Below are 18,409 nucleotides of genomic sequence, written 5' to 3'. Positions count from 1 at the left end.
TTCCTGTTTCTCAACTCCACCCATATGGCCTCAGTAGACAAGCCATCTAATCTGTCCTGCTGAATCACTGCTGTAATATTTTCCCACCACCCACCCTTCATCCCTCTGTCTCTATCACGTCTGAAACATCGGAACCCTGGAACATTGAGCTGCCAGTCCTGCCCCTCCTGTAGCCAAGTTTCAGTAATGGCTATGATGTCATAATTCCATGTGTCAATCCAGGCCCTCAGCTCGTCTGCTTTCCCACAATACTCCACGCTTTGAAATAGACACACCTCAGAAGATTATTACCAACACACACAACCTTGCTATTTGTGACTTTGCATGAACTACCAACATCATTTATTTTTACCCCCGTTCCACTATCGACTCTGGCACTCTAGTTCCCATCTAGTTTAAACCCTCCCCAATAAAACTAGCAAACCTCCCTGCAAGTATATTGGTGTCCTTGTAGTTCATGTGTAACCCGTCTCTCTTGTACAGGTCCCACCTGCCCCTGAAGAGGTCCCGATGATCTAGAAATCTGAAACCCTGCCCCCTACACCAGTTTCTCAGCCACGTGTTCATCTGCCAGAGCATCGCACTCTTACCCTCACTGGCACGTGATCCAGGCAGCAATCCGAAGATTACTACCCTCTATCTCCTGTTTTTCAATTTCCTACCAAGCTCTCTGTCCTCACTCTTCAGGACATCCTGACTCTTTCTACCTATGTCATTGGTACCAATGTGTACCACGACATCTGGCTGATCACCCTCCCACCTCAGAATGCTATGCACGCGATCAGAGATATCCCTGACCATGGCACCCTGGAGGCAACAAACCATCCGGGAGTCTCTGTCACAACCGCAGTATCTCCTGTCTGTACCCCTGACTCTGGAATCCCCTATCACTACCGCTCTCCTCTTCCTCCTCCCTCCGTTCTGCACTGCAGAACCAGACTCAGTGCCAGAGATCCGGCTGCCGCAGCTTGTCCCAGGTAAGCCATCCTCCCCACGCCCCCCAACGGTATCCAAATTGGTATACCTATTTTGGAGTGGAATGGCCACAAAAGAACCCTGCATTAACTGCCCTTCCCCCTTCACTCAACTGACGGTAATCCAATTACCTGTGCCCTGTTCCTTAGGTGTAACTACCTCCTGGAAGCTACTATCTATAACCTGCTCAGTCTCCCGAATGATCCGGAGGTCATCCAGCTCCTGCTCCAGTTCCCTAAAGCGCTATGTTAGGAGCTGCAGCTGGATGCACTTCTTGCAGGGATCATTGTCAGGAACACTGGAGGTCTCCCTGACTTCCCACATCCTGCAAGAGGAGCATTCCGACATCCTGCCTGGCATATTCTTTCGTATGAACAAAAAAAAAACAGAAAAACAGTTCGGTGAGATGGTTGAGGACGTTGGGATGGGCCCCTAAATGCAAACGATTTTCTATAGGGGCACCATTTTGTGTATCCTGACTGGCTGCATCACTGCCTGATATGGGAACTGTACTTCTCTCAATTGCAGTACTCTGCAGAGAGTGGTGCGGACAGCCCAGTGCATCTGTAGATGTGAACCTCCTACTACTAAGGTCATTTCGGACGGGGTAAAAAGGGCCCGAAGGATCATTCTGGACCCAAGTCTCACCAGGCACAAACTGTTCCAGCTGCTACCATTCGGGAAATGGTACCACAGCTTAATAGCCAGGACCAACAGGCTCCGGGACAGCTTCTTCCACCAGGCCATCAGACTGATTAATTCACGCTGATACAATTCTATTTCCACAATTGTGTACATAAATATAGACTCACTGCACACACTTTACTGTAATCGTGCTGATGGCGCAGAAAAACAACTTTCACGACATGTGTCCATGATATTAACCCTGATCCTGAAAATTTTTATCTGGCTGGTTGTCTCATTTTTTTAGATCTGTTATTCATCATCCTCATACTGTCCTCCTTCATATCAATCTGAGTGCGCTCCAGTGCACATGGTGTTTTCCAGAAATTGCTACTTAAGTTCTTATTTTTTTGTATATTTTCCAGATCGGTTTCAGACCAGGATAATTTACCAAAATTACACATCAAAATGGGCACAGTGAGTGTTTACTACCTTCGTTATATTTTTACTGTTCAGCTCTGTTTGGCAGATTTTCTTGATCCTTGATGTAAATTCAAAGTTTGTTCAGCCTTGCAGTAAATGCAGATTTTCTTCAGCCTTGAAGTAAATTTTGTTGGAAGGTTTTCCTTTATCACACGATGATCTATTTTCTTTGCTTATTGATATCCTAAATATCCGTTTCATATTCTGTTGCATTGCATCCCGGTGCTCTGTTTGATATTCTACCGGTTCTATTGCACCTTTCTTTATGTTTAATCATGTTCTGTACTTTCCTAGTCTGAAGTTCATGCTTGTATATATGGAAATTAGTTCCATTATTTGAATTGTTTATTTCAGCTTTACTGATGCGAGCAAATAATTTCAAATCATCAATGTATAGCTGTGTCAAGGTATAATTCGTATTTTTTTCTGATTAGATACCTGATTTTTATCTGTTTCAGTAAGTTATGAGTGGGCTTAAAGCGAGACAAAACCATAGTGGGCTTAGTGAGTCGTTCTGGAAAATCCCTCCATTTATTTTGATAGTGGTCGTTGTTCCTCTCTGGTTGTTACTAGGACGATTATTTTACGCGAATGCTTCATCATTTCTAGAAATTTCACAAGCATTGTATGAATGTATATATATTTGGAACTTCTCTTAAACACACGAGGAACAGAATCAGATGTGATTTTTTTTCTGATTGACAATGTAGCACTGAAAGTTTTCTGCTTTCCACAGGGTTTGAAATAGAATTAGATAATCTGTTTAGAATTGCTGTATTCTGTCTGCTCTCCTGTGAGTATATTGTGGTTATCTAAGTTGTTATCTGAGTTGTTATTAGTTACAAGACGTAAGATGCTATAATTTTAGATATAAAATTGTCTTATTATTATTAAGAGCCAATAATATTATAGTAGGTGACCATTTAGTAGTCTTATAAATGCAGAATAAAGCTGTCGTTGAGGCTGGTGGTACATACCTTCAGCCTTTTATATGTTCTCCCCCATGGGAGTATGACAGAGAGGATGTATGAGGTGGTTTGGGGTTCAGCAGCAAGGCTTTGGTTCGGGTTTGTGTCTTGCCAGCTTGATTGAGTTCCTCCAGGCAGTGACAAAGGTGATGGATGCAGTTACACATGGATATTGTCTACTTGTATATTGTGAGAGTGTTTGACAAAGTCCCACAAGGGAGGCTCATACAGAATATTAACATGCTTGAGAACTGTGGAGAATTGTCCTGGCTGCCGGGGACAAACTGGGAGAAATGTCTTGGCTGGCGGGTGGTGAATCTCTGAAATTATTGTCATAGACGGCTGAGGAAGACACTTCATTGGATATATTTAAAATGCAGGTTGATATGTTCCTGATTAGGAAGAGCGTCAACGTTTACTGGGATAATGGGGTAGAGAGGAATTGAAGAGCAAATTCACTGAGCCGAATGGCTTAATTCTGCTACTAGGTCTTATGGTTTTAGGGAGCATCTGGAGTATTGTGTTCACTTCTGATTGTTCAGCTCTTGGAAGGATTGCAGAGGGTGCAGAACAGGTTCACCAGGATGTTGCCTGGATTCGGTGGCATGTGCTACAAGTAGAGGTTTGATAAACCTGGTTTGTTTATTCTGGAGTTACAATAGAGATCTGACTGAGGTGTACAAGTTTGAGAGATAAGGGTTTGGGTCGACAGCCTGTATTTTGTTCATTTTTGTACATATGACTGGTGTCTAATACCAGAGGGCATTTGGTTAAGGTGAGGTGGTGTAAATTTACAGCAATTGTGGGGAGTTTTTTAACAGAGTTCTGGGTGCCTGGAATTTACTGTCCAGGTCAACATGGCTTTGTGAAGGGAAGGTCGTGCCTCACGAGGCTAATTGAGTTTTTTGAAGAGGTAACAAAAAGCAATTGATGAAGGTACGGTAGTAGATGTGTTCTCCATGGATTTTAGCAAGGCATTTGACAAGGTCCCTCACGAGAGACTCATCCAGAAAATCATGAGGCACGGGATAAGTGGAACCTTGGCTGTTTGGATAAATAATTGGCTTACAGGAAGAAAGCAGAGGTTAGTAGTGGAATGAATGTATTCTGCCTGGAGGTCAGTGACTAGTGGAGTGCCGCAGGGATCTGTCCTGGGACCCCTGCTATTTGTGATTTTTATAAATGACCTGGATGTAGAGGTGGAAGAATGGGTGAGTAAATTTGTGGATGACATGAAGATTGGAGGAGTTGTGGATGGAGCTGTAGGTTGTCGAAGGCTACAAGAGGATATAGACAGGGTGCAGATTTGGGCAGAAAAGTGGCAGATGGGGTTCAATCCGGATAAGTGTGAGGTGATGCATTTTGGAAGGACAAATCAGAATGCTGAGTACAAGTTTAATCATTGGTTACTTAAGAGTGTGGATGAACAGAGGGACCTTGGGTTTCAAATCCATACATCCCTTAAGGTCACTGCACAGGTTGATAGGATAGTTAAAAACTCCTTTGGGATGCTAGGCTTAATTAATAGAGGGATTGAGTTCAAGAGTAGAGAGGACAAGTTGCAAATCTACAAAACTCTGGTGAGACCGCACTTAGAGTATTGTGTTCAGTTCTGGTCACCTCATTATAGGAAGGATGTGGAAGCTATGGAGAGGGTGCAGAGGAGATTTATCAGGATGTTGCCTGGTTTGGAGGACAAGTCGTGTGAAGCAAGGTTAGCAGAGCTGGGACTTTTCTCTTTGGAGCGTAGAAGGATGAGAGGGCACTTGATAGAGGTCTAAAAAATTATGAGAGGCATAGATGGGGTGGATTGCTGGAACCTGTTTCCCAGGGCACCAATAGCAAACTCTAGAGGGCATATGTACAAAGTTAAGGGAGGGAAGTTTAGGGGAGACATCATGGGTAAGTTTTTTACAGAGGGTTGTGGGTGCCTGGAACAACGTGCCAGGGATGGTGGTGGAGGCTAAAACATTACGGGTATTTAATAGCCTCTTGGACAGGCACATGGATGAAATTAAAATAGAGGGTCAAGGGCTAGTGTGGGTTTAGTACTCTTTTTAAAGGAATACATGGGTCAGCACATCATCCAGGGCGGAAGAGCCTGTACTGTGCTGTAGTATTCTAGTGTCTAGAGTCTAGTGACTAGGGTCATGTCAGAGGTAACTGTGTGATAGATGCTCCTAGTTATACATGAATGTGCAGGAAATACAAGGAAATGGTCAATAATATAAGAAAGGATACCAAAGTATATATATTTTTTTTCTTTCCCGGATATATAAAGAGTGAAAAAAGGGAGAGGGTGGATATCGGACCAGTAGAAACTGCTGTTGTAGTTGCAGTAACGGGTGAAAAGGAAATGCCAGACAAACTCTGTGCAAGTCACTGGCAGAATTCCAAAAGGTAAAGAACGTCAGTGAACAGAATTGCGTGTAGTGCTATTACAGAGGAAAAGGGGCTTGAAAGATGAAAGTTCTGAAGATAGAAAAGTCACCTGGACTGGGTCATACAGTGCATCAGGAGCCTGCCTGGGGTGTGTTGGGATTCCCAGAGCGTTAGGACCTGGAGTGAAGGCTTCAGCAGAACCAACAGCTGGATTAATAGAAAAATATATTGTAGAATATTCAGGTTGCAAAGAGAGATTCTATGAATTGTTACTTAAATCCAGAGATCAGAGAACGATTAACGGCGAATTTTGATTCCCAGGCTTTGCCAAGTCACAGACTAACACTTGAGCTGTGGTTTGAACTGTGCATTTGATCACTCACCTATCAGCTGTGTGGGTAATTCAGATAAACCTTGGCCGATGTTCATGTATTCTTGTGGATCAGGACCTGTTTAAATATGAAAAAAAATCCATGGAAACAGAGCTAAAATAATTAAAATAACTAAAATGTTTATCTCAATGTGCCTTTGTGTTCAGAGCGTGGTTTTAACATACCGAGTTCCTGTATTTCCCTCAGTATTCTGTCCAACTTCGGTAACTCAGTCCTCCACATCAGAAAGGATTCCCACATCGCCCTCCGGGCCCGGGAGCCTTTGCCATTCACCAGACTGAGGAAGAGTCTGGAACTCTCTGCCCGGTTTCCCTTCTCTGACAGCTCAGTGACGTTCTAGAAAAGGAAACAATGGACTTATTGTGGAGCAGAGAGACAGACATGGAGAATGTGCAGGAAAGTATCTGTTCATGGCACCAGTAGCTCCAGAACAGATGCAGTCACTGGGCTGCTGCCTCATCCTCTCTGGGTTCAGTCATTAACAGAGAAACAGTAACTGAAGGAAATTCTAAATCAATAGTGTGTAAGAATAAGGATTTACTGACACCCTGCAGGAGATGCAATGTGATTAATTTCCTTGATCTGTCAATGTGCAGCATTACATCAACAAGATGTGACAACAAGAACGGAAGAGAGGGGAGAGAGAGAGAGCAAAAACAAGTGGATGGCGGGCATCACTGAATCGTGGCTGACAAATGTTTATAGTTGGGTGCTTAAATCCAAGGATAAATATTGAATCAAAAGGATACGCAGGTACGTGAAAGTGTTGGGTCGAAGCTGCTGTCAATAAAAATGAAAAGTCCTGAGAAAGAGGTGATATCGGATTAGACGACGTGGATGTTAAGAAACTGCGTAGGTACAATGACCCTGATGGAAATTATATACAGGCATGTTAACAGTAGCCAGGATGTGGGCTACAAATTACAACGGGGGAGAGGAGAGGCATGGAAAATAGTCAATGCTAAAATTGTCACGGGGAGTTTCAATATCCAGGTAGCTTTGGAAAATCAGGTCGGTGCTGAATCCCAAGTGAGGGAATTTATAGTATGCCTATGAGATGGCTTTTGAGAGAAGCCTGTGGTTGAGCCCACTATAGGAAAGGCGGATCTGGATTCTGTGTTGTGTATTGAACCAGATTTGATCAGGGAGCTTCAGCTAAATAAACCCTTCAGAGGCACTGATCATAAAATAGCAGAAGTCAGCCAGCAGTTTGAAAGGGAGAAGGTAAAGTTAGAGGTATCAGTGCTACAGTAGAATAAAGGAATTACCTCGGCATGAGAGAGGAGCTGAGCAATAATTCATTCGAAAATGACACTAACAGGGACAACGGCAGAGCAGGAATGGCTGAAGTTTCTCGGAGGACAAATGCTCACAAAGATGAAGAATTATTCTAAACGGAGGATGATCAACCGTGGCTGACGAGGTAGTCAAAGCAGCACAAAAGCAAAGGAGAGGGTACAGAATATTACAAAATATAGCAGAAAGCTGGAGGACTGGGATGTTTTTACAAATCAACAGAAGACAGTTCAAAAGCCGTAAATAGAGAAAATATGAAATAGGAAGGCAGGCTAGAGAATGATGTAAAATAGCTTACCAAAACGTCCGTCTAATATATGAAGATTGAAAGAGAGGAGAGTGGCTATTGGACCACCGGAAAATGACAGTGGAGAGGTACTGTCAGGGGACAAGGAAATGCCGGAAGATATTGGTCGGCATTTTGCGTCAGTCCTCACTGTAAAAACACTGGAACGTGCCAGGTATTTGAGAATGTCAGGTGGCAGAAATGAGTGTATTTGCAATTATTGCGGAGAAGGCGTTTGGTAAGCTGAAAGTTGTGAAGATAGATGAGTCCAGATCAACTCACCGGATTGCTTCTGAAAGAGGAGGCCGAAGAGATTGTGGAGACATTAGTAATGATCACTCAATAATCACTAGATTTTGGAATGGTTCCGGAGGACTGATCATTTCAAACTATAGGCCAGTTAGTCTGATCAGCGTTTGGGAAGATGTCAGCAGTCGATAATCGAGGATAAGGTTTCGGGGTATTTGGATGCACATGATAAGAAAAAGGCCAACATCCATGGAAGGGAATCCTGCCTGACAGAACTGTTGGATTTTTTGAGAGAACAGCCTGCTGGGTCGACAACAGAGAGTCAGTGCAAGTTGTTTACTTGGACTTCCCGAGGACCTTTGACCAGGTGTCCCACATGACGCCGGTTAACAATACCAGGCCCACAGTAGGACAAGAAAGACACTGGCATGGATAGAGGATCCAAGATTTTCTCCAGTCAGATTTGTCTGACTGCCAGGAAGCACAGAATGGGAACAAATAGGGCTTTCTCTGGTCGAATGTTGGTGACCAGTGGTGTTCTGCAGTGGTTGGTTTTGGGACAGTTTCTTTTTCCGTTATGTCAATGATTTGTAGGCTTTATGGCCGTTATTGTAGGCATTACGAAGATATGGGGAGGGAGGGGAAGTGTTGAGGAAGCAGGGATTTCGCGGGAGGACATGGACCTATGAAGAAATGGACACATCAGTGGCAATTGGAATGTAGTAGTGAGGTACGTGGCCATATACTTAAGCAGAAATAATGAAGACGTAGACTTTTTCTGAATCTGGGAGAAAATTCAGAAATTGGATTTGTAAAGAGTCTCTGGAGACCCGGTGCAGGATTCCGTGCAGTTTGAGTTGGTGTTAGGAAAGGCAAATACAATGCTAGCATTCATTTCGAGAGGATCAGAATATAAGAACAAGCACTGGCCAGACCACACTCGCATATTTTGATCCCCTGATCAGAGAAAGTTTGTGATGGCATTGTGAAAAGTCCAGAGAGGAATCTAAATGAACAGAACCAGTGATATTAAACCAGATTTTGATGGGAATGGATCCTGGATGCACCTGTAATAGATGGAGGGTGGGAGGATGAGGGGGAATCTAATTGTAACCTGTGGAATATCGAAAGACATTGAGAGGATGTGGAGATGTTGTTTTACGTGGGGGTGTCTAGAACCAGACGAAACAGCCTCAGATTAGAGGGACGTCCATTTGGAACAGAAATGATGATCATATTTAGCCGAGGAGTACTGAAACTGCAGAATCCATTGGAACTGACAGCTGCGGAGACCAGGTCATTGAGTATATTTAAAACAGAGGCTGGTATCTTCTTGACTAGTCTGGTCAGCAAAGTTCACTGGGAGAAGGCAGGAGAATGGGGTTGAGAGGGATAGTACATCACCCATGATGTCATGGCGGAGCAGAATCGATGGGCCTAATGGCCAATTGTGCTCTGATGCCTTATGGTCTCATGATGTGTAAAGACAAAAGAAGATTCAGTATCAGTGCGGCTATCTTATAATGGAGGTGGTTACTGCCTGGCGCTCATACCGTAAAATGGTAATGACTTCCTGAATGCAGGCATGGGTTTCCTGATTAACTCAGGAATTATGAACAAAACGTTGACTAGTCTTCAAGCAACATACACCGATGATGGAATTAAGGTAACAGAATATGGATGGGCTTAGGACATTGTTCTGAGAAATAAGAGAGGCAGGGTTTAAGGGGAAGCACAACATTGAGGGCCAAAGTGCCCGTACTGTGCTGTACTGAAATAAATCATCATAATTCCCTGATGGTCCACTGCACTGTAAAATAATCCTTCAGTTTCACTGCTACCAGGTCTGATGAGTTACCGTTGTGAAAGAGATTTAACCAGTAAAGCAGACGTCTCCAGATGATATTCCTGGATTTAGTTGCTTCAGGTGTGATAGAGTAGGAGGGGCCAGAGGAGGAGGTGTTGCATTGCTTGTCCGAGAAAATCTTATGGCGGTGCTTTGGATGGATAGATTAGAGAGCTCTTCTAGGGAGACTATTTGGGTGGAATTGAGGAATGGGAAAGGTGTAGTAACACTGATAGGAGTGTATTATAGGACCTAAGGGGGAGCGTGAATTGGAAGAGCAAATGTGTAAGGAGATTGCAGATATTTGTAGTAAACACAAGGTGGTGATTGTGGGAGATTTTAAATTTCCACACGTAGATTGGGAAGCTCATTCTGTTAAAGGGCTGGATGGTTTAGAGTTTGTGAAATGTGTGCAGGATAGTTGTTTGCAACAATACATAGAATTACCGACTAGAGATGGGGCAGTGTTGGATCTCCTGTTAGGGAATGCGATAGGTCAGCTGACAGATGTATGTGTTGGGGAGCACTTCAGGTCCAGTGATCACAATAGCATTAGCTTCAATATAATTATGGAGAAGGACAGGACAGGACCTAGAGTTGAGATTTTTGATTGGAGAAAGGCTAACTTTGAGGAGATGCGAAGGGATTTAGAGAGAGTGGATTGGGTCAAGTTGTTTTATGGGAAGGATGTAATAGAGAAATGGATGTCATTTAAGTGTGTAATTATGAGGGTACAGAATCTTTATGTTCCTGTTAGGTTGAAAGGAAAGGTTAAAGGTTTGAAAGCACCATGGTTTTCAAGCGATATTAGAAATTTGGTTCGGAAAAAGAGGGATGTCTACAATAGATATAGGCAGCATGGAGTAAAGGAATTGCTCGAGGAATATAAAGAATGTAAAAGGAATCTTAAGAAAGAGATTAGAAAAGCTAAAAGAAGATACAAGGTTGGTTTGGCAAATAAGGTGACAGTAAATCCGAAAGGTTTCTACAGTTATACTAAAAGCAAGAGGATAGTGAGGAATGAAATTGGCCCCTTAGAGAATCAGAGTGGTCAGTTATGTGTGGAGCCGAGAGAGATGGGAGAGATTTTGAACGATTTCTTCTCTTCGGTATTCACTAAGGAGAAGGATATTGAATTGTGTAAGGTGTGGGAAACAAGTAAGGAAGTTATGGAACCTATGACAATTAAAGAGGTGGAAGTACTGGCGCTTTTAAGAAATTTAAAAGTGGATAAATCTCTGGGTCCTGACAGGATATTCCCCAGGACCTTGAGGGAAGTGTAGAGATAGCAGGAGCTCTGACTGAGATCTTTAAGATGTCATTAGAAACGTGGATTGTGCCGGAGGATTGGCGTATTGCTCATGTGGTTCCATTGTTTAAAAAGGGTTCTAGAAGTAAGCCTAGCAATTATAGACCTGTCAGTTTGACATCAGTGGTGGGTAAATTAATGGAAAGTATTCTTAGAGATAGTATTAATAATTATCTGGATAGACAGGATCTGATTAGGAGTAGCCAGCATGGATTTGTGCGTGGAAGGTCATGTTTGACAAGCCTTATTTTTGAAGACGTTACGAGGAATGTTGACGAGGGTATGGCAGTGGATGTAGTCTATATGGACTTCAGCAAAGCCTTTGACAAAGTTCCACATGGAAGGTTGGTTAAGAAGGTTCAGTCGTTAGGTACTAATGCTGAGTAATAAAATGGATTCAACAGTGGCTAGTTGGGAGATGCCAGAGAGTAGTGGTGGATAATTGTTTATCGGGATGGAGGCCGGTGACTAGCAGGGATCTGTTTTGGGCCCAATGTGGTTTGTAATATACATAAATGATCTGGATGATGGGGTGGTAAATTGGATTAGTAAGTATGCCGATGATACTATGGTAGGAGGTGTTGTGGATAATGAGGTAGGTTTTCAAAGCTTGCAGGGAGATTTATGCCGGTTAGAAGAATGGGCTGAACGTTGGCAGATGGAGTTTAATGCTGAGAAGTGTGAGGTTCTACATTTTGGCAGGAATAATCCAAATAGAACATACAGGGTAAATGGTAGGGCATTGAGGAATGCAGAGGAACAGAGAGATCTAGGAATAACAGTGCATAGTTCCCTGAAGGTGGAGTCTCATGTAGATATGGTGGTCAAGAAGGCTTTTGGAACGCTAGCCTTTATAAATCAAAGCATTGAGTACAGAAGTTGGGATGTAATTTTAAAATTGTACAAGGCATTGGTAAGGCTAATTTTAGAATATTGTCTGCAGTTCTGGTCACCGAATTAAAGGAAAGATATCAATAAATTAGAGAGAGTGCAGAGACGATTTACTAGGATGTTACCTGGGTTTCAGCACTTAAGTTACAGAGAAAGGTTGAACAAGTTAGGTCTCTATTCATTGGAGCGTAGAAGGTTGGGGGGGGGGATTTGATCGAGGTATTTAAAATTTTGAGAGGGATAGATAGAGTTGACGTGAATAGGCTGTTTCCATTGAGAGTAGGGGAGATTCAAACGAGAGGACATGATTTGAGAGTTAGGGGGCAGAAATTTAAGGGAAACAAGGGGGTATTTCTTTACTCAGAGTGATAGCTGTGTGGAATGAGCTTCCTGTAGAAGTAGTAGAGGCCAGTTCAGTTGTGTCATTTAAGGTAAAGTTGGATAGGTATATGGACAGGAAAGGAGTGGAGGGTTATGGGCTGAGTGCGGGTAGGTGGGACGAGGTGAGATTAAGAGTTCGGCACGGACTAGGAGGGCCGAGATGGCCTGTTTCCGTGCTGTGATTGTTATATGGTTATATGATGAATTTATAGATCAGCATCAGATTTACAGATTATCTCTTGCCTTTGGATAATGCCTGTGTGATTCATTACAGACAGAGCCAATGAATCCCAACGAGAACAGAGCTACTCACGGGTGTAACACATTTGATTTTCTAATACCACTCATGGCTGAATAGGTCAGATCTAGGACAAGACAATCATTGTTTTTGAGCTCCAAAGAGAGTGACCTGAAATGGTGTGTCCCTGTCTCTCTTTAGTCAGATATTCAGCAAGTTAGCAGTTCTTTTTGTTTGCCCTTTCCCTTTCAGGAAATCCTATTGATCTTCTTCCCTTTCAGGACAACCTGTTGATTTTTTGGGATCATGGGATATCAGCAAGTCACCAGATTTATTCTATGTTTTGTGCTTTCTTCCGCCCTTTCAGATCAAACTATTGATGTTTGTGGTCATGAGATATCAGCTTTGTGCGTGATCTTTCACATCCAATCAATCTCGGAGTATTTCGTGGAAGTTACCAGGAAAGTTGATGAAGGGAAGGTTGTGGATGTTGTCTACATGGACTTCAGCACGGTTTTTTACAAGGTCCCGTATAGGAGGTCGGTCTAGAAGATTCAGTTGCTTAGCATTCAAGATAAAGTAGTAAACTGGATTAGACACTAACTTTTTGGAAAGAATCCGGAGTGTCACTATAGACTGTTGCATTTCTGTTTGGCGCCTGTATCTCGTGCAGTGTCACGGGGATCGGTGCTGTGCCTGTTGTTGTTTGTCATCTATATCAATGATCTGGATGAAATTATGGTTAAGAGCATCAGCACATTTGCTGATAACTCCAACATTGGGAAGGAGCAGTGGACAAAGAGGAAGATTACACGAGATTGCAGTGAGGTCTGGACCAACTGCAGAATGGACTTAAAAGGGGCCGATGCAATTTAATGCAGACAGGTGCAAGATGTTGCACTTTGGATGGACCGATCAAGGTAGATCTTACAGAGAGACCGGTAGAACAAAGTGATCGGGAAAGGTGCATAAGCCATTGAAAGTGGCAGCAAATGTTGCTAGGCTCTGAAAGAAAGTTTGTTAGTGCATTAACCTTGGTAAATGAAAATATCGTGTACGATATGATGTTATATAAGACGCTCGAGAGGCCTCATTTGGATATTATGTGCAGTTCTGCACACCTAACTGCAGGACAGATGGAAATAAGTTTGAAAGAGTACAGAAAAAAAAACATTACAAGGATGTTACCTGGACTGGAAGACCTAAATTATAAGAAAAGAGTGAACTGATTAGGACTTTATTCGTTGGAACATGAAAGATTGAGCAGAGATTTGATAGAAGTGTACACAATTACATTGGGATATAGATCGGATAAATGCAAGCAGGCATTTTGTACTGAGGTAAAGAGGTACTACAACAAGAGGTTATCAGTAAAGGGTGAAAGGTGAGAAGTTCAAAGGGTACAAAGGTGAAACCTGTTTACTCAGAGGGTGATGAGAGTGCAAAACTAGCTAGCAGGGCAAGTAGTGCAAGTGGTTAAGAGAATTCTGAATAGATGCTTGCGTAATGAGTGTATCGAGCGCCATGGCCCGGTGCAGGTCAATGGGAATAAGTAGATTCTGTAGTCTGGCATGGAATAGATGGGCCAAAAGGCCTGTTTCTGTACTGTACTTTGCTGTGACTATGACAAGTCAGCCACACATTGTTTGGGAACTCACGGAACCAAGACAAGCTGTGGTTAGCTGGTTTCCCTCCCTCAGGTACCGCAGTGAAGCCGGTTGGCCCAGTTGACAGTTTAATGCTCATCCTGGATTAATGAGATGAGGTGAAGCTCCCCGACGGTTCAGCCAAGATTTGAAATGTTTCACACCGAATGCCTTTTGGAAGTCCAGATATGCAGCCACTGCTCTTACTTCACACTGATAAATACAGCAGGTGATACAGGAAAAGGTGATGCTAAACCTGCAGTTCCCAGTGCTCCCCACCTTAAAAACTGAAACCAGATCTGCGAGAGGCAAGCCAGAGATCAAAGTCTCCATTCCCAAGTCGATCTCCTAAAACATGCAGGAGATAAATGTTGATCACTATTCCCTCTGATACCAGCAGATCAGTGACAATACACGGACTGCACTCACCTCATTTTCTTCTCTACTGAAATGTCCCTCCTTTGTCAACATCCAACCCAGTCTCTCAACCTTTTCTTCAATTGCTTGTTTGAGTCTGTCCCTGTAGAACTTTGTCAGTTGGTACAGTCGATATTCCTCCCCTTCTGCCAGGAGTTCAGAGATTGTAAACTCTGGCTCTGTGAATACAAAAAGGAAAATGTAGGCTTGAACTCAGATATCCCTCGTCTCCACCGCTCTCACCCAACTCAACAAAAAAAAACCGTGTCTCGAACCTGCCTCCAGATACAAAATTGGATTAATTCTCCATCTCCAACACCATCACACTGAGCACGGAGTCCCCCTACGGCTGTGTGCACAGACCACTTCTGTTCACTCTGCTGACCCACGACTGTGCTGCAAGACACAGCAAGAACGACGAGTCAGCTTACAGAGAGGAGGTGCAGCAGCTAACGGACTGGTGCCGAGCCAGCAAACTGTCTCTCAATGTGAACAAAACAAATTTCTTGGTGTTCATCCAGCAGAGAATCTCACCTGGTCCCTCAACACCAGCTCCATAGCAAAGAAAGCCCAGCAGTGTCTCCACTTTCTGCGAAGGCTGAGAAAAGTCCATCTCCCACCCCCCATCCTCATCACATTCTACAGGGGTTGTATTGAGAGCATCCTGAGCAGCTGCACCACTGCCTGGTTCAGAAATTGCACCATCTCAGATCGCAACACCCTGCAGCGTATAGTGAGGTCAGCTGAGAAGACCATAGGGGTCTCTCTTCCCGCCATCATGGATATTTACACTACACGCTGCATCCGTAAAGCCAGCAGCATTATAAAGGATCCATGCACCCCTCAAACAATCTCTTCTCCCTCCTTCCAACTGGGAAAATGCACCGAAGCATTCGGGATCTCACGGCCAGACTATGTAACAGTTTCTTCCCCCAAGCTATCAGACTCCTCAATACCCAGAGCCTGGCATGACACCTTACTGCCCTATTGTCACGTATATTATTTATTGTAATGTCTGCACTGTTTTGTGAACTTTATGCAGTCCCAGATAGGTGTGTAGTTTAGTGTAGTTGTTGTGTGTTTTTCTTCTTTTCCTCTGTTGTTTTTTTTACGTAGTTCAGTCTAGTTTTTGTAACGTGTCATGTAACACCGTGGTCCTGAAAAACGACTCATTTTTACTATGTACTGTATCAACAGTAATGGTCGAAATGGCAATATAGAAGTGACTTGACTTGACTTGAATCTAACACTTGCCTTAAAGCCTAACCAACAATGTTCTAGGCATTACGTAATAGAAGGACCACATTTAATATAAACCAGTCCATCCCCCATCCGACCCATTCACCTGTTTAAATTTGGATGGGCATAAGTGTTGGAATGGTTGGTAATATTTGCTTCCCAGAGATACTCTCTCCATCCTGGCGAATACATTTCCCCTGATACACATCCCGGAAACACTCTCCTCATCTGGACAGCTGCATTTCCTCCAATTCACATCCTGGAAATCCTCAGAGCAGGTAGTACATTTCCTGCAGTGGGGTAACGGCTACCCAGTGCACCACATGTACCACACCCACACATTTTCCCTCTCCTCTGACCAACCCTCCAACAGGGCTCCACCCTGTTTACCCTCCACCCTGCCGCACTCTGTGAGCACGTCACCCTCATATTTCACTCACCCGATCCTTCTTTGGGACTTGGCAGTCCTCTGTTCAATGAGCTTCCGAGCTGACAGGCAGTCGCCTCACTTGTGCCGGTTCCAGGGTCCTGATCGGTGTCTCTGACGTCACTGTCTCTGGGCTGACAGATAGTCGCCTCACTTGTGCCGGTTCCAGGGTCCGGATCAGTGTCCCTGACGTCACTGTCTCTGGGCTGAATTTTCTCCTCCTTCTCTGCGGCCGGACCGGATTCCATTGGGACACCGCTCTCAATCTGACCCTGCACTGGTACCTTGCTTCCCTTGTCCCGATCATCTTCCCTCGATGATCCGCCTGGTAACATCCTCTTCCATACGTTCCAAACTAGTTTCAATTTTCCACATGAAATAAGTGATGAATTTCAGGTTATACAAGTGTGATTTAGATCTGAGCAAAACTGATTCAGACTGCAATGGAGCAGAGACTCTGGCTGACCAGATTGGGAGTGGAACTGAGCTGGTTAATGTGACTCGTATATCCTGTCAGGTGCCCATCCCGATAAGCCGGTGACTGGACACATTTACTCCCAGTAAAATAGCAGGATAGGCAGAGTAATACCAATCACAGCAGCTGAACGCACGGATGACCACGGGATCATAATGCACCGGTGTCCGGTGATACTGGGAAATATCACTGTGATTATCTTCCACAAGCTAAAATCTCCCTCGGTCACTAACTGTCCAGTAGTCTGTGTCACACAAAGACCAGCAACGGGATTACACATGGTCCAGTCTGCTGGATCACACATTCTCCACTTGCTTTGTCACACGAGGGGCTGGAGACTGGACAAGGGAACTGGAGTTGCTTTCTCCAGTCCCCTTGGTCACCGACTGACCATTCCCTTGAGACGCACGTCCTCCGGTCCGCTGGGTCGCAGGCTGACCATTCCCTTGCGATCTATGCTGTCCTCTCCGCTGGGTGCCATCTTCTCCCCCACCTGCTGATCATCATGTAACAACTATGCATGTCATTGGCAAAGTCTTGGTTCTAGAGCTTTGTGTGTAGTTGCAGTTGCTAATCTATAGGATGGAGGTGATGAAGCTGGAAAGTGTGAAGTGAAGAATGAACACTACGGTACTGGGCTAGGGTGCTGTTTTTTGTGTTATATGGTTGGGCTGGGACAGCTTGCCCTGGAGCTCAGGAGCTTGAAGGGTGATCTTACACACACACACACACACACACACACATACAGACATACACACGCGCACACGCACACACACACACATACAGACACACGCACGCACACATGCACGCACACACACACGCACACACACACACACACACACACATATACAGACACACACACGCACACATGCACACACACACACACACACACACACACACACACACACACACATACAGACACACACACAGTAATTAGGTGTGCAGATAGGATAGATGGTCACAGTCTTTTTCCCTGGGTAGGGGAGTCTGAGACTCGAGGGCAGAGATTTAAAAGGGACCAAAGGGGCATTTTTTCACGTGGTGACTGATGGGTATAAAGTACATGCATCCGGAAGAGGCCGCAAACACAAATAAAATTACAAAATTGAGAGCATGTAGGCAGGAAAAATGGGAGATACTAGGAAAATTTGGGAAAACTGCAGGAAAATGGGACATTTAGATCAGCTTGAATTGTCTGGGCCGAAGGACCCGTTTCCAGGCTGGAGCATCGTTTCTATTCCACCTGGAATCTCAGATTTGAGCACAATCACAATGTCTACAGGTGACAGAGATATTTGGTCATTGGGTATGCCGGGTTTCCCAGCCAAGATCCTGGGAATTTAAATTCAGGTAGAAGATTATATCAAGAGGGAAATATTTAGAAACTCAGGTTCACCATTTCTCCACAGCCCAGACATTCACTGGGGTGTTAAAACTCCGAAGCAGATCACAAATGTATCTACAATGAGCTGCCTCCTGATCCTCAGCCATTCCCAGCACCGGCAATGATCTCCGCTCCGCTACAGAAAACAGATTTCGGTGACACCCCTCCTCCTTTGCGTAGCAGGCAAGAAAAACCAGGGGGGAGTTGGTAGCTTTCCTTCCAAAACCTGAAATGCTGTGTTATCATAGAATCTCTGAAATACCGGAAATGCTCCTATCATCTGGTTCTGAATTTTATCAGTGAAAGTTGAAGATGTCTTACATATCGGGGCTTGTCTGGAGGTGAAATGGACACTGACCCTGAACATTCACATAAACCACAAGATCGCTGTCACATTCCTGTCTGTGTTTCACTCACGACCACCTGATTCAGGAGTCCCTGCTCCCTTCACTCAGCTGAAGGTTTGTGTGGTGAGCGGAGTGATTCGACCATTACTGGTGT

The 18,409-nt window shown here is 44.1% G+C and overlaps 1 protein-coding gene across 6 annotated transcripts in view; it reads right to left on the bottom strand.

Annotated features, from left to right (window-relative positions):
• LOC132389287 (NACHT, LRR and PYD domains-containing protein 12-like) overlaps positions 1-18,409 on the bottom strand; it is a 94,085-nt gene that overhangs the window by 62,779 nt on the left and 12,897 nt on the right. For 5 of the 6 annotated variants that reach the window (XM_059961784.1, XM_059961787.1, XM_059961785.1 and 2 more), the window contains 4 exons: positions 16,063-16,404; positions 14,396-14,562; positions 5,989-6,160; positions 5,816-5,881 (listed from right to left, as the gene is read on the bottom strand). In XM_059961784.1, coding sequence (XP_059817767.1) covers positions 5,816-5,881; positions 5,989-6,160; positions 14,396-14,562; positions 16,063-16,404 — 747 coding nt within the window. The remainder of the gene's footprint in view (positions 1-5,815; positions 5,882-5,988; positions 6,161-14,395; positions 14,563-16,062; positions 16,405-18,409) is intronic. The other variant, XM_059961788.1, reaches the window with a different exon arrangement.

Source organism: Hypanus sabinus, unplaced genomic scaffold (assembly GCF_030144855.1).
Source record: "Hypanus sabinus isolate sHypSab1 unplaced genomic scaffold, sHypSab1.hap1 scaffold_524, whole genome shotgun sequence".
In the NCBI taxonomy this organism is placed as follows: Eukaryota; Metazoa; Chordata; class Chondrichthyes; order Myliobatiformes; family Dasyatidae; genus Hypanus; species Hypanus sabinus.
Note: the sequence above shows the minus strand (reverse complement) of the source record. Positions and strands in the feature narration are given on the sequence as shown.